Source organism: Uloborus diversus, chromosome 6 (genome assembly GCF_026930045.1).
Source record: "Uloborus diversus isolate 005 chromosome 6, Udiv.v.3.1, whole genome shotgun sequence".
Classification (NCBI taxonomy): domain Eukaryota; kingdom Metazoa; phylum Arthropoda; class Arachnida; order Araneae; family Uloboridae; genus Uloborus; species Uloborus diversus.
Genome location: NC_072736.1, coordinates 55272207 through 55288763, shown reverse-complemented (window position 1 = coordinate 55288763; position 16557 = coordinate 55272207). Strand labels below are relative to the sequence as shown.

Below are 16557 nucleotides of genomic sequence, written 5' to 3'. Positions count from 1 at the left end.
AGTATACAATAAATAATCTTTCAATCGAGTATTTCTAGCATCATTCCCCCCCCCCCTCCCCCTTTAAAAAGTGTATAATGTTACTGTAAACTCAGTGTCTAGGAAAAATACAGATGCATGTAAAAAAAAAAGATGCATTTACAAATAAAGATTTAAGAACAAACTCAATTATACCTTCAATAAGAGGACAGTTGCTGAAGTATTTACAAAACAGTTGTGTGTCTAATGATGCAGACATCAGAACTAATTTCAGATTTCTGAATTTCAGCAGCAAATCTCTAAGAACTACAAGCAAGAAATCACTGTAACGGTCTCTTTCGTGCAGTTCATCCTAAAAAAAAAAAAAAAAAAGAAATTTCAATTCATATCTAAATATGAATTTTTTCTATCTACAGAAGTTTTTACATACAGACATACTCATGACTAGGCTTCCAAATTTCTGAAATGTCCAGCCCGGGACACCGGATTGACATTCGGTTCAACTTCGAGTTGAATCAAACCATGCTGAAGATTGGAAAATCATTTGTCTGACGCATGCAAAGGATAGGAAGCGCGCTCTTTTAACGCTGGTAAGTTATTACAGAGGATATTTTTTTTAGAATTACATTTGCATGTAAACTAGGGTTCTACATACAATGCAGTAATAAACAGAAAATCTCAATATTTCAACTTACGACAGTCTGGCTCTGAGGTACAGAAATGATTAATCATATTTAGACTTCTTTGGCCATCTGGTAAACAAATCTATCTTTTTATCGCATACTTGCCAACCTTCGAAGAAAAAAAAACAGGAGATTCCACTAGAGGTATATAGGTAATCCACTAGTGACATATCTTCCCAACAGAATGATTAAATTATGCTTTTTAATCACATAAATACTAAATTTAAAGTGAAATGGGGCTTTTTCGCAGATGTAAGCTAATTGGTAGCAGCAAGAAAAATACACTGAAAAGGAAAAACAAAATAATAAGGAGTGAATTTGCTTAAAGTTTCGTACATTCCCCAGTCTCTACCAAAAAGGTAGCTACAAAAACTTAATTACTGAAATCGGAAAAAAAAAATCAATATATAATGAAAATAAAATATAAAATAAGTAGGTATAGGGTAGCACATGTTAAAAAAACTTCACTCTTTCAAAATAATTGAAATATTTTCAAGATGCAAAAAGATTGAAATCTGCTGCAATTTTCGGCAAAGCACGTGGTTCGTTGAACATGCAATGTGGAAAGCTTTTAAAAAACTATTTTTGACTAAATGAGTTATTACTTAGAAAAAAATCTTATTCCCTAACATTGGTAGAATAGAAAAGGGCGCCATCTACTGAGAAGAAAGTGAAACTTTTTGATGATTGACTGAAAAAACTGCAAAAACGGGAGAAAATCGTAAAAAACGGGAAATCGGGAGATGGTAGCAAAAAACGGGAGTCTCCCGTTAAGAACAGTAGAGTTGGCAAGTATGTTATCGGGACATGAAGTAAACCAGCCGGGACTGTCCATGTCACATTGGAACGTCTGGGAGGGACGGATTTGGAAGTGTGGAGGCCCCGGGGCAAGGAAAGAGTGAAGGCCCCTAATCAGGGTTTGAAAAGATCATCATATTTTCGAAAATATCCAATACTTTGATATATATCCGAATATTTTGACATATATGTATATATCCGATATTTTCGACACATGAAAGTTAGGATATTTTGCAAAAACTTCATTGTGGGGACCCCTTTGTTGTGGAGGCCCCGGGGCAGTAGCCCCGCCTGCCCTCCCCTAAATCCGGCCCTGATATTACTCAATTTTTCCCCATAATATAGTTAATATTATGTGAATATGTGTAGCTTCAACCAATTATGAACAACAGAAAAATGTACTTACAACGAGAATATGAGTCACAGTAGCTACTGAAGCATCTCCTCCCATGAGAGTTCTCAAAAGTACACCATGGGTACAGAATGTAAGTAAAGTTTTTGAGGATACCCTAAAATTATAAGAATGAATATAACTTAATATAATTAATTACATAATGTTAAATACAATCATCAAATTAAAATGACTAATTTATTGCATAAATGCTTATCTTTTTATTTTTAAACATCAAATAAAAGAGAAATTTAAAATATGAAGATAGGCAACATTAGAACAAATTGGATAGTAACAATAAAGGCGTCTCTTTATAAATATTATAAATCAAAAAAAAAAAAAGGTTGTATTGAGAAATGGTACCAAAGGAAGGTGGAGGTACAAACAAAATTGACTGTGTGGTGGGAGACTAATAATAAAAACAGCTTTTTTACTCAATTAACATAGAAAAATCTTTCAGTAATATCTAATTTTCAATCACTACTTGAAAACTAAACAAACACATACCTGCTTTCAAGACGTATTTGATATCCAACACTCTGGCCGATTTTTTCATCACATTCGAGAGAAACTCTTTCAGCAACAGTCACAGCTGCTATCCTCCTAGGCTGAGTACAAATAATACGACAAGGCTGACCAATGTTGCTACAGTGCTCTAATATAAACTGTGGCACCTAGAACAAATCAAAAAAAGAAAAGTAAAAATCATTCAAACTTAGCTACAATGATCAAATTGGCTACAACTTTAGCCACAAAAAGAAAAAAAAAATTAATTTGAATTTTGACATCTTGAATTCAAATTATGTTTTTCGCAATCATGAGTGCGTGTATGTAGGCGTGTGTGTTTGTGTGTGTGGGGGGGGGGGTATGTGTGTTGTGTGTAGGGGTATGTGTGTGTAGGCATGTGTTTGTCTGTGTGCAGGCAGGGGCGGCATTTCACCATTTCACTTGGGGGGTCGAGTTTCTTAAATATGTATAACCCCAAAGCGAAACCAAACACACATTAGCTAACAAAAAGTTGTCATAAAATCGATTTAGTATGAATGAAATTAGTGTTTAGAAACAATTAAAATTTTGATTCATTGACTAAAAAGTTATCATACAAAACATCTCGCTACTAAAGTTTTTATACCTTTTGGAAAAGTTATAATGCATGATTTTTGGAATTCGGAAGAGTAGGGAATCGTGTTACTAATCTATCATTGCCCATTGTCGTGCTGTTTTGCCAGTTCAGCTAAATGGAAAAGGTATTTTTTCCCCCCTTTGTGCTTCGAAAATATTTCTCCAACCTCCTGAGACATAAAAAAAAATCTTTCTCTACTAGCTGAGCTGATTGTAATAGTTCAAAAATAATTGAAGTAACACAAAGTTATGTATGAAAACACATTTTATGTCTTGCTCTTCAAAATTGCTCAGACTACTTCAAAAACTGTGAGGGGCTAAAACTTTTCATCATTGAATAATCTAGTCATGTCGGCGCTCTCAACTTCAATGACATATCATCTGCCTCCAGCTCTGTTATTCACTATTCCAGACTGATGAGTCCATAACAAGGACGAAACTGCAGTCTCTGGATGTGAAAACTATTCTGTCGGTATACTGCTTGTAATTTTTCTTGCCTCACGCTAAAAATTTTACTCACAGTTGAAACATTTTATTTTTCGTTTTCAAAATCCAATCCAAACAACCATAATCCCACCCAACCATACAGAAAAATAATTATCATCAAAACTTGTGTTAATTTTATTCGAAACTGAATCTATTACTTCATACAAAATATTCAAAAATCAATGTTTGATTTCATATCATCATGTGGATTTTTGTTACTTTTTTTTTGCACCTCTTTAAAATTTGCTTGAAGGAAGAATTTTTTTGAAAATTTTCACAATTGATTGAAATATACATCTATAAAAAATCTATTTTCAGTTTCAATTGTAGATTGAACTGTGGTAGTATGGAGCACAGATAAATTGTAGATTGAACTGTGGTTTGAAAAGTCGAGTAGCGGATTGAAGATATAGATTTTAATAGAGTAAAGCATTTTTCAAGAACCTTTTCCCGATGCAAACAAATTGGATAAAAATTCGAACGAAGTCATACATGCTAAAGGGCATGAGCTTTTTCACCACTGAAAGAACCTTTTTGCAATAATTCTTCCAGTCGTCAAATTACTGCTTTGAAGCTATAGAAAAATGGTTTTATCATTTTAACTCTTGAAGATTATCTTGTGTCATTCCGCGATTGCATAATTATAGAGCCCCATAAAAGGTATTTGGTTGATATGTCTTTTTTTTATTCAATAATCACATGCATTTTTAAGAAGTTTCTATGAAAGCATTGTAATGTATTGAGCAGCTGAAACGTGATTCTAGCAGAAGAAAGCGATGAACACTCATTAAATAAATACACTTAAAAAATGAGCGTGAAAGTGAATGTAAAATATCAAGGAATTTTCTTGTGAAAATCATGCAGCCACACCACTTTTCACTAGCCTTTCACATTGGACATGCCATCGTTACACTGGGCACACAAGTATGAAATATTTAGCCTATATGAGGCAATGTCTTCTTTAGTTAAAATTAACCATGGTTCTCTATCAGTTTTCTGTGTTCTGAAAAGACCGGAAAATACTTCATGAATTTCTAAGTAATCATCGAAATAACGCAAAATACTTTTTCTAGTCTGAGAATGTGTCGAGTTTCATCAAATAGTTGCTGAGAATTAGCGAGATTTTCTTTAATCAACATTGATTTCCGACTTACGTAAATTGAATTCACCCATTTTCTATCATTCTGCTCAAAAGATTTGGGGGTGCGATTGCCCCCCCTATTTGCCGCCCCTGTGTGCAGGCACAAGTGTGTGGTTAGTTGTGTGTATGAATGTGTGTATATGTGGGGTGGGGTATGTGTATGAGTGTGTAGGCATATGTGTTTGTGTCTGTGTGAAGGCATGAATGTGTGGGTAGTTGTTTGTATGTGTGTGTGTATGTTTTTGTGTGTGTGCATGTGTAGGTGTCTGTATGTATTTGTGTGTGTATATGTTTGTGTATGTGTGTCTATGTGTTTGTGTGTATGTGTGTAGGTGTATGTGTGTCTATGTGTTTGTGTGTATATGTGCGTGCGCGTGTGTGTGTAGGTGTATGTGTGTCTATGTGTTTGTGTGTATATGTGCGTGCGCGTGTGTGTAGTTGTGTATGTATGCGCGTGTGTGTAGGACATGGATGCAACCTGGAGACGGCTTTCGCTGTAGGAGCAGCATCGTGAGGAGCCGGTCGACGGTGATGCTGCAGAGGGTGGCAGGGGGAAAATAAAATCAAAGGACATCAAAACAGTCAAGTGAGAACAATAAGCAATCGTAATTGCTCAAAAAAAGAATACAGTTAACTTCCGATTACCCACGGAATAGAGTGGCACGGAAACCACACGTAAGCAAAAACCGCGAATAAAAGGTATAAAATGATACTACTGTATACAATAGCTAATAAATATGAATTACACTAAGAGATACATTTACATTATAGCTAAAAACATTGATACATTGCATCTATTAGCATTGAACGCAAAAAAATATATGTTATAGGAAAAAACAAACAATAACAGAATTATAAGTTCAAAAATCATTTAATGACCATTTTTTAAAAAAATGTGAAAAAAACTTGCATATAATCTGAAATATGGATAATCCAACCGCCGATTTTGACAGCCCCCCAAATTCGAGGGGTCATGATCCCACTCTCAATCCGTGCTTGATTACAATCAATATGTTTGGGAAAGGTGTTGAATCATTTTGAAGAGATAATTAGATGCTAACCTGTGTGGTTTTTCCGCTGCCTGTTTCACCGGACACCAAAATAACTTGATGACAAGAAATCATTTGAATAATTTCCTCCCGCTTGTTCCAGATGGGTAAGGTTTGACGAAAGTGAGTATATTCGTTTTCGCATCTTCTTGGAGGAACCATTGGAATTCCACTGCTAAGACGACCCATTGAACGATTGACATCCCGAAGGGCTGTCAGAGGAAAATTTCACAAAGCAATCAAAACATTTTCAACATAAGAAAAACTCGATGGTAATTAAAAGCAAAATAGAAGTGTTACACAAAATTGCAGAATATAAATGAATTAAACATGAAAACAAAGAAATTTATTGAGTGCCTTCAAATTATTTATGTTGAACAAATTGTTTTCGTAAATTTTAAAATAATACTGTAAAAACAATCTCATCAAAAACAACCCTGTTGTTAAAACTTCCCAGTTAAGAAAACCTTTACCACTTCCCTATAAAAAAAATGGCCTTCATCCTAAACCCAAAAAACATCAGCCTTAAAAAGTTATGATGTCTAGTTTGCCCGCCAAGTATCTGCCAAATTAACATCCTCCCTGTTTTCCTCTTTCATCACAACTATTTTCGCTAGAACCTGCACCCATCACCAACTGCTTGTCAGTGAGGATAGATCCTTTAAATTGTTTTCAATGCTGTTTGGTAGGAAGCTTTTCGCTCACCAAGCAACTAAGTCACTTTACAAAACTCGTATCTGAGACACTCATTTTATTCAATGTTGCTATGTAAATTTGAACAGGATTGAAACTTTTTTTCAGCACAAATTCAAAGTTCACCGGTAGAACAGAAAATATATACTATTCCTTCACGGCTTTTACAAGGTGAATCCTAGAGGTCAAACCAAGTGATTTACATGAATTATTATAATTTTAATGAAATGAAACGTAAGTTTAAGAAAATTGCCTTGCGTGAGACTGCATAATCTTGGGTTGCTGTTTCTGAAAATTTAGAGCTGACAACACATTCTAAAACATGAAAAATTATTTAAAAAAAAAACTTTAAAAATGGTTATTTTAATGATTTTTGTATGCATCCCTCGATTGGCCATCACTTTCGATGGTTAATTTATCCGATTTCCAACAGCAAACGCATCTCTCCTCAATGCCTAACTCTTTCAGCAAAACGATTTCCAATTGCTTCTGCCTTATCATCTTAAACTTAAGGGTTGCAGTATAACTTTTCAATTGCTTAGGAGCCGTTTCAAAAGCAACTGTGTACAAATTCCGTAAAAAAACATAAGCCAAGAATGCACGAACGACAGCAAAAAATGCAACACAATGATGTGAGTGAATAATAAAATTAGAGCTAGGAGACAAGTTTCCCATTAGGTTGCTTGACCAAGCAACCCCTTTTTGTGAGGGAGGTGGTAAATTCCCTTTTCAAACTGGACATCCATCCCTCTCTCTTACTAGTACTTTTGCTGCCTCCTCTATCTGACCCCTTCGCTCTGACGCGATAAGGCTTGCCTGTCCACGTTTATCAGCGTTTCTCTCCTCAGTGAAACATGTGCAATTGCTGACTCACCTTCCCTTCCCCCTCTTTGCTTTACTTATCACCCAAGGACGAAGGATTTCCTGACCCATTCACTCCGCCGGGATAAGGCTTGCTCGCCCACATGGATCAGCGTTTCTCTCCTCAGTAAAACACGTGCAATCGCTGACTCGCCTTCCATCCCCCTCTTTGCTTTACTTGTCGCCCAAGGTCGAAGGATTTCCTGTCCCTTCGCTCCGACGTGAGAAGGCTTGCTCGCACACAAGGGATCAGCATTTCTCTCCACAGTGAAAAACGTGCAATCGCTGGCTCACCTTCCCACCCCCCTCTTTGTTTTACTTGTCGCCCAAGTGCGAAGGATTTCTCAAAATGAAAGCAAACGATGTGATGCCATCTGTTAGCAGCATTTTCAACTTTTTTTTAAACATGAAAAAAAAAAAAAAACACTGTACCCGCCGCATCCGTTATATGCGCCACAACGGCAATTATTTTACTTTTTTGCTTGTATGCGCCACGGTGCTTATTACCGAAAATACGGTATACATGAAGCTGCTTTAATTAAAGCTAACTATTTTTAACTAAAGACAAGGCTGAAAACTTACTGTCCTGGCCTAAAATACGATCTCTTTCGGTTGGCGGCAAAAGTTCTTGCCTTTCTCTTGCAGTCACCGGAAATCTTTGTAACAGATTAAATGTTTGTCTTTGTGAGGTTGGACCCAATTCAAACACAGCATCAGCTTGAACAATTGTTGAACCTTCTTTTTTGTAGACAGTGAGAAACCGATTAGCTCCCTCTCTAGAGAAATGCATAAAATAAGTCAGATACAAAAAATGATATGGTAAAAAGTACTAAAATGAAACATGGTGACAAAATATTATGTGGTTTGCAGTTTTCCTCAGTTTATCTCAATCTATTATTTAAGTGTTTAAAAATTTATCAATAAATATTTACAAAGGAAGACAGTTTCAGTTGATGAGTTATTGGAAATAAGAGACTTGAAGAAAGAAACTGAGAGACTAATTGCTACCTTGTTGTTCTCCTTTTAATGAAAGAAAGGACATATTTTAATTTTGTCTTGAAAGATTTCGTTTTCATATAAGGGTAATTTACATATTTTAAATAGTTATAAGCACTTTATAATTAGCAAAACAAGAACAAATAATAGAAGTATCAATTCTTAGAATAAAAAAGTGTACATATTAAGAGAATACCAAATAAGTATTTTAAAGAAAATGCTCATTGTCCAAAACTGACTTCTTGACTATGTATTTCTTTTATAACTAACACCCTTCAGTTTGAAGTTAAATTAATCCCAGTGAGTTTTTTTTTTTTCTTTCTGAGAGGCTTCTAAGTGCAGAAAAAGGGCAATACTCTTATTACATGCAATATACCAGACAGCCCATTTATCACATAGAGACTGCAGTTTCGTTCATATTAGAACTCATCAGCTTAGATTAGTGAATAACCGAGCTGGAGATTTATTTTTACAACTGCAAATTAAAATTATAATTACTCAACAAAATGCAGTTTTAAATTATAAATTAGCAGAATGGAATAGCTCTTTTTCTCCGTCCAATGCTATTAAGTCTTCTTTTTCCATTTTAAAAACAAGATTTTCTGCTTTTTCCGACCGTTCAATTGTTTATCCTTTTCTCTGACATTTGTGCACCAGCTTTTCAAAGCAGATTCAACTACATCATCTTTTCCAGCACAGTTTCGCTTTTTGATTGTTGCTTAAATTTTCATTTATATTCACTTTGTTTCAATCTCATCAGGATTTTTTTGGAACTTACAAAGTAATAGCTGAGAAATGCTTAGTTGTTCTGCAGCATTTCTTTGACTCAGTTAAATTTCAGAGCATTTTAAAATGTCATTTTTTTCCTTCACAGTTAAATCATTGCGCTTTTTGTCCATGGCTAAAATGTTTGACCGTTTAGAGTTAAGATTTTAGTGTAACTGAGCAGGGCATAAAATTCTTCTGCTTTACTGATAAGAAGGGAACTTATTTTCCAGGAAGCTGCTTGACAGAGTTTGCATTTGCATTTCTTTTGATTGAAGAACAAAAAAGGGGGAAAAAATGAAAGTTTATGAAAATTGATTAACAATAAATGAAGACACTGATTACAATGTCCGACTTTTTAACACATATTAATATACAAGTGTTCCGGGACTTCATGATTCTGATAACATTAAGTGAAGGATAACATTAAACGTGATCACATTAAGCAGCACCTATTGAAATATTAAAAACAAGGGCACAAAACTTTTTTTTTTATAAGCAAGGATCTTTTGATGGCATTACAATGGTCATCAAAATTTGACAAGCTTTCAAATAAAATTTCAAGCCCAAATTCAGAAGATGAAGTTATGTCAGGAATGAATATAACTGGTCAATGAACTTATATGGAGATATTTAAATTTATAGAAAAGCAAAAAATATCTCTTTACCCTCTGCTTTTAGACTTCAATCCAAGGTTTTGGGTATAACGATGTAAATAGGCTCTTTCAGTTGAAGTAAATGATGATGGAAATTCATATTCTGCAAAGTAGAAAACAAATAATTGTTTTAGTTTTAAATATATTATAATTACTTCTAAAAACAAACATAACTGAAACCAAAAACTAAACTATAAAGAGTAATGAAAATGACATTAGCAAAGGTTATATAGTTAAAACTTCAGATCTGATAAAATTTAACACTATCTGTGAACTCAAATATATTCTTTAAAACTTCCTGCAAAAAAAAATGTTGCACTTCTGCCAAGTCTTATTTCACGACCAATAGCAAAAATGTAAAATTATATGCAAGTGCAGTACCACTATGCAACCAAAACGTTTTTTCAATAAAATTTACTTTTCTTTCAGTATTATTAATTGGGGGCTACTCAAAACTGACAATCAACATTTGTCGCCTGACAAAAAAGTAATAATTGCATGTTCCTCTGTATTATCTGCATCTGCGAAACTTCATTGAAAAAAATTACAATAAAGCATTTAACAACCTGTCATATCTTTTTAGGAAATAAAAAGAGAAGGATCTTTATCAGTTCGTAATCAAAAGCATTTTTTAAGCTTTAGAATTGAGCGTAACACAGCAATAAGGAGTTGAGAAACTCAGATTAGCTCAAGAGTTTTCAGGCACGCCTTCATGGCACATTAAAGAATTAAGCATAAGGAAACTGAGGCAAAGCATCTGGGGTATTTTTAAGGCATCTGAGGTAAATTTCATAGGATTAGCAAATTCAAATTTTGTGAGTTTTGTATTAGAGTTCATTTTGCTGAGCTAATGAAGGTACCATAGTGCCCCAGGTGACTGTCACACACATGCGTATACTTCTGATACAAGAACTCTTATCGCTTTCAAGAGGAGTTTCATGATTAAAAAGCTTACAAAAGAAAAAGTAAGCACTAAGACTCATCACTGGTGCTGTGGTGTCCACCCTTATTCCTGCTATGTAGCTACAGACAAAAAATTTTAATTTAACTGACAGACGAATCAAGGCTTCCCTTTCTCTTGCTGAAAGATTATTCAGAAAAGAGCATTTCTGGCCTGATTACATTCTTCCGCATACTAGACTAAAATCTCAACATTCTTTTCTTTTTAAGTGCCAAAGACTTGCAGAAGCCTTTGAGGTCTCCAACTCCAGACTTGGAATCTATAGACCATCTTCTTATATTGGCCTTCTGAGATATGCTGCAGCTAGGTTTGATCTGGTACAGCCTGTCAAGAAATCAGATACTGATCAGACTGAGATGTACTCAATTGCTTTGGCCACAATACACGAGAGGTACCCTGATCAGGATTGGTTTAGGGTTTATACTGACGGATCGGCCACTCCTTCAGCTGGTAGAGCAGGTGCTGGTGCCTACTCCAAACATTTTACTCTTCAGGAGCCTCTCGACACTTGGGCGGATAACTTCGATGGAGAAATGAATGCAATTTTTATGGCCATCAGATTTATTGGAGAATCAGCTGAACAAAATATTGTTCTCTTTGTTGATTCTCAGGCTGCGATTCAGACTATTACTGATTACAATCTATATCCTTCATTGATTCTCTTTTGCATTCCGAAAGAGAGGTTGTCTTCCAGTGGATCCCAGACTATTGTGGCATCTATGGAAATGAACGAGCGAACATCTTGGCTAAAGAGGCTGCGTCCCTGCATCCACCTTCTCGCCCGGTTCCACTTAGAAACGCTAAGCGACTCCTCACAAGCAAAATCCAACATGCTACAGTCTCTGCCCTGAGGAACAAAGCTGACGGAAAGCTCTGGGCTTGCCTTCTGGATGATGAACAGCATATACGCCTTTCTCTCCTTCCCAGAGCCCTGGGAGTTGCCTCTTTCTGAACCATTACTGGACATGACTATCTACAGGCCCATTTATATAAAATCAACCTGGCAGATTCACCTCTCTGTGTGCTCTGTGAGGACACTTCTCCAATGACAGCGGAGCATCTTTATAGATGCTCCTCTCTTCATGATATTCATAATTGTGATGACTTCCAGGCCCTAACACCTTTTGAAGCCACTTCATTGTTATACTGGACAGCAAGACGCCTTATGTTTGAAAGAACGATGGTGGGTGTAATTTTAAAAAAAACAAAAGAAAAAGTGCACTAGGTTTTCTTTCTGAAAAGCTTTAGAAGATGGAAAGTGTTAGAAATAACTTCAATAGTGATCTCTGAACTAAACATTAAAAGAATTTGCTAACTATAAACTAAAGCTCTAAATACAAACATGACTTTCAAACAAAAGCTAAAACCTTTCACTCGTACTTGCTTTGCTTTTCCGTCCATTTTGTAAAGCTTGCAGACTTTCTCTACCCTTCTTAGTGACTAGATGTGTGATAAAGTGATAGCTAATAAATGTACTTTTTTCTACTAGTATATTATTATTAAGCACTAAAAGCATGACTGCACAACACCATGACTACATATCAACATATTAAGAATATAAATAAATATAGAGAGAAGCATTAGAAGAAAATGAACAAGTGCAGGTCATCTACATGGTTTTCAATTACCATCTTATATCCACCTTTTGAAAACATCCAAGTTAAAAATGGATAATTGAATTTGAAATTGTTTATTAATTTGTAACAAACAATATCTTGGGCTTTAAGCAGGCCCGTCATTTAGGGGATCAGGAAGGGACAATTGCACTTCTCCCCCTCCTAATTTGAGAAATTAATGTATTTAGATATATGTGGGCATGGGTTTTATTGTTTTTTGATATACTATACATTGAGTAGGTATCCTTTGACCCTCCTAAAAATATAGGAAATGGGATTGGTTCAGAGCTTTTTAGTTAAAACAATCAAAAACATTAAAAAAAGAAAAAATTTTTAGCTTTCACCTGTAGGAAATAAAAATAATAATTACAATAAAACATTGAAAAATACACGGTTCACAAAAGATTAGTTTTTCCACCTTTCTCAGTTAAACAGTTTTTTTAAAACATGATTTAAACCAAAAACTACTGAATAGAAAAATAAACAATTATTTCCTACCTTTTTGTTCTTCGTTATGCCTGAAATTCTTTATTGCAAGATGAACTGCTATTCGAAAATCTTCACCCACTTTGACCCCTCCTTGCCGGTGACGAGTCATTCTTGAAAGAACAGAAAAACATAAGAAAATAAATAATTAAATTAAGGAAAAATCAAACAATGAAAAAGTATAACAATAAATATGTATGAATTGTGGGGCCTGCTCTCTTTTGGTGAATTCCAGCTAACATGAAACCAAGAGGTCAGAAAATCAATTTAAACAAATCCCTAAGAGTTATATATCATTGGAAAGCTTATAACCCCTAGAACAAGAATCTAGTGTTGCTTTTTTCTCATATTATGTTTATTTAGTGGAGGAAGAGATGGTAAAATGTCTATTTTTTGTTTTTTTTTTAGCAAGTAAAATGATCATTTTTGTACCTTATTAGTAATGCAAATTATGATTCTCAATTTAAATGGAGTAAATTTAATATTGATATAAAAACTATAAAAGTAAAATAAAACCATGTTTGGGCTTGTTTCGAACATAAATAGTCTAATTAGGGGCATAATTACAACATCATGTATTATATGTAACGTCCGTTACATAAAGGTAAATAAATTCTCCTCACATTGTGAAACATTTTTTAAAAAGTTTTGTTTTTAATTATTTTCTTTATTTTTAGGTTGAAGAAACTATAATTCCCAAAATTTATATGATTATAATAAAAACCATGCAGAAACAGGCATGTAACGGACGTTACATAAGTTTGTAACGGACGTTACAACTTGAATGTAACATCCGTTACACATTTTTAAATGCAATTATAAAAATGTATTCAACACATCAAACAATTCATAATGGTTGCCAACATGTAGCCAGGGTTGGACTGGGTCCTGAAAAAGGCACATGCCAGTGGGGGGGGGGGTATAGACAAGCATTTTTGGGGAGCGAATGGCTAATGACAAATTAACATAAAACGAAATATATGTATATATAAGATTTGAGGTACGCCTAATTTTTTAAATCCTGATTAAAGGGGTTGTAATTAGAAGTGTTTCAAGTAAAAAGAATGTGAAAAAAAAAGAATTTTTACCAGTATTTTGGTTTTACTCAAATTGTTCACCGATTGATTCATTTGTGGACTCGAACTATTTCTAACAATCAATTTAGATCCTCAATGGTACTTTTTTTCCTTGTAAGAAAATATGCAATATCAAGATGGCACCTCTTTTTACCAGTTTTCATATCAAATGTGATGAAATAAGCAGAGAGAAAGGTCATTAGAAAGATTAAAATTGTAAATACAGTTTGAAGATAAATAGTGACGTACTCAATATTTGATTAAGCGGTTTAATTTTCTTTCATAAATAGGGTACTAAGGGGCTCTAAGCCTTAGCTAAATTTTGAAAAATTTTATTTCTGAAAACAGCTTGCGATGATCTTTGATGATATTAGACAGGGGAAGAGAATTTCAGAGGCTCTTATCCGGAATTTTTTTAAACTGAAGTCTTTTAAATCATGATGGTTGACCATCTTTGGTAGTGTCAAGGAGACAAATTCGTGATCTCTTCCTCAAGCACTTCTTGATATTGAAACACCAAAAACAAAATTTTAGACAATTTTAAATATGATGCTATGGAAAGGGAGGTGTGAGAGCTCTCCCCAATCACATCTTTAGAATTGAAGCTCTAAAAACGCAATTGTAGGGACCATCTTTGAGGTAGGAAAAGGACAATGTTTAAAATTCTCTCTCCTTGGAAATGTTTTTACATTGAAATTCCGACCCAATTTTAGACTATTTTTTTGTAATGTTGGTAGTCAATGCTTAAAAACTCTGGTGACAAGGCTTGAATTGTAGAGAAACTTAGTGCAATCCATGAATCTAATCACATTGACTCAAGTTTGAAGGTTAGGAGATTGTTCCGTCCCTTCAAAGATGGAGAAACTCAAAACTACTGACCAGCAGGGACAGATTAAGATGGGGTCATTGTCCCCCTCCCTCCAAACCTTATGAACTTTGGAATTTTTTTCGGAAAGGAAAAAATATGTTTAAAAAAAATGACGAAAACTAAAAAAACAAATAGTGATTTTTATCAGATGTGTTTTACTTTAAATAAATTTAACTCCTAGTCAGGGCAGAATTATTTCCTTTCCCTTGAAACAGAAAAATTTATCTTTATTTTTAAAATGTTCAGACATTTTTTCATGATATCAATTTAGAGGCTCATTCAGCTCAACTTCTGACTGGATGTAGTAACTCGGGCCATGCATGGGGGGGGGGGGGGGTAGATCAATGGTTCAGATTGTGCCATTGATTTTTTTTGGGGGGAGGGTATTATCTATTTTTGGTTTGGGCTCTCTTAGGAGGATTGACACCAATGAGAATTGAGCTAATTTGAGAATGCTGCTCCCCCAAATGATCCGGCTAAATCCGCCACTGTTTGCCAATCAGCGGAAACATTTATATTATAAGAATTATAATAACAGTTGTTTTGAATGGTGAGATATATCCTGACCAAGTCCAAGAAATAATTGAGGGTACAAACCGGGAACTTTTCTACACTGGTCTGAAAAGAGCAGAAAAAAACAGATGCAGAATGGTACAAGGTAAATCAAGCTTTCCGGAAAAATCAGCGCTCCAGTGAAGCTAGTTTCAGCTCAAGGGTTATTTTCATTTAATGTGAATAAAGTGCAAATATGTTTTTGAATTCATGAAATGTTAACATTCTCTTTAGTGAAGTAAATGTCACAAAAACATTGTGCGCAAAAATGTTTGTCGAAGGTATTTTTTTTAATATCATAATTAGGTTATAGGTTTAACTTTTTATAATTATTGTATGAAATGATTGACTATGACTGTGTGATTTTATTATATGGTCTATAAGAAGTTAAGGTATCACCTTTCAACTATTAATTTATCATTCAGTACATGCATACAACTTGTCCATGTCATACAGTGTAACATCCGTTACAGCCCGTAATGTCCGTTACAGAGATTTTAAAAAATTTTATCACAAAAGAGAATAACTGAATTTTAATACCAAGGTTCTGATAAATTAGAGGCATGTTTTGTGATGTTAAATCAAAAAGATTTGAACAAATTTACATAATAGATTCACAGACTTTTTAATCTGATCATGCCATAGCACAAATGATGTTCCACTTTATGTAACGTCCGTTACAGTTAAATATTATTTATTTTTTGCAGCTTAAATACAAAAATAAATTTTGAAACTTGGTCAAAGTAATCTTCAGTCTTGATTTTATCAAGAAAAAATAACTTGCTCCTATTTAGAAGCATTTATATGCATCTCATAATCTTTTTATAATTGATTTTGTATGTGAATGTAACGTCTGTTACAATGGAATTCACCTTTTGTTGTCAATCCCTATGCACCGCCTTCGGCAGTGAAGTTCTTCAGGGAGCTTTACTACCTGCAACTCGCCAGTAATTAGCTAAACTGAACGACAGTTCTGGTGATTTCTTTGCAAATTTGGATACAGATGCAAAATTTGTATTCAACCTGAACAAATGATGATACAGTTTTTAACTTTTATCTCCAGAACGTTAAAGCTCAGAGGGATAAAACAGGGCAGAATAGCTTTCTCCGGGAATTCTGTATTCAGAAGTACCAGTATTGGGCTGAGAGACATTGATGGTGTGGAGAGGATAGGATTATAGAGACACATACAGATGCACAGATTTTAACTATAGATTCACAGATAAAAACAAATACATGGACATAGTTACAATGGTCTTAACTCCCAAAATAGATAAAATTTTCTAAAAAGGAGTTTTTACACTTATTATTACATTAAAAATATGCTTTGACAATTAATTTTCATTAGAATTCCTATTTTAATTAGCTAAGCTTAAAA

At 34.4% G+C, this 16557-nt stretch overlaps 1 protein-coding gene across 1 annotated transcript in view; it reads right to left on the bottom strand.

Moving 5' to 3' along the window:
* LOC129223754 (3'-5' RNA helicase YTHDC2-like) overlaps positions 1–16557 on the bottom strand; it is a 47987-nt gene that overhangs the window by 30945 nt on the left and 485 nt on the right. Inside the window, exons 2-8 of the mRNA XM_054858114.1 lie at positions 12696–12796; positions 9633–9723; positions 7753–7979; positions 5662–5861; positions 2359–2525; positions 1867–1969; positions 175–331 (exon numbers count right to left, since the gene is read on the bottom strand). Of these exons, the coding sequence (XP_054714089.1) occupies positions 175–331; positions 1867–1969; positions 2359–2525; positions 5662–5861; positions 7753–7979; positions 9633–9723; positions 12696–12795 (1045 nt within the window). The 5' untranslated portion in view covers position 12796. The remainder of the gene's footprint in view (positions 1–174; positions 332–1866; positions 1970–2358; positions 2526–5661; positions 5862–7752; positions 7980–9632; positions 9724–12695; positions 12797–16557) is intronic.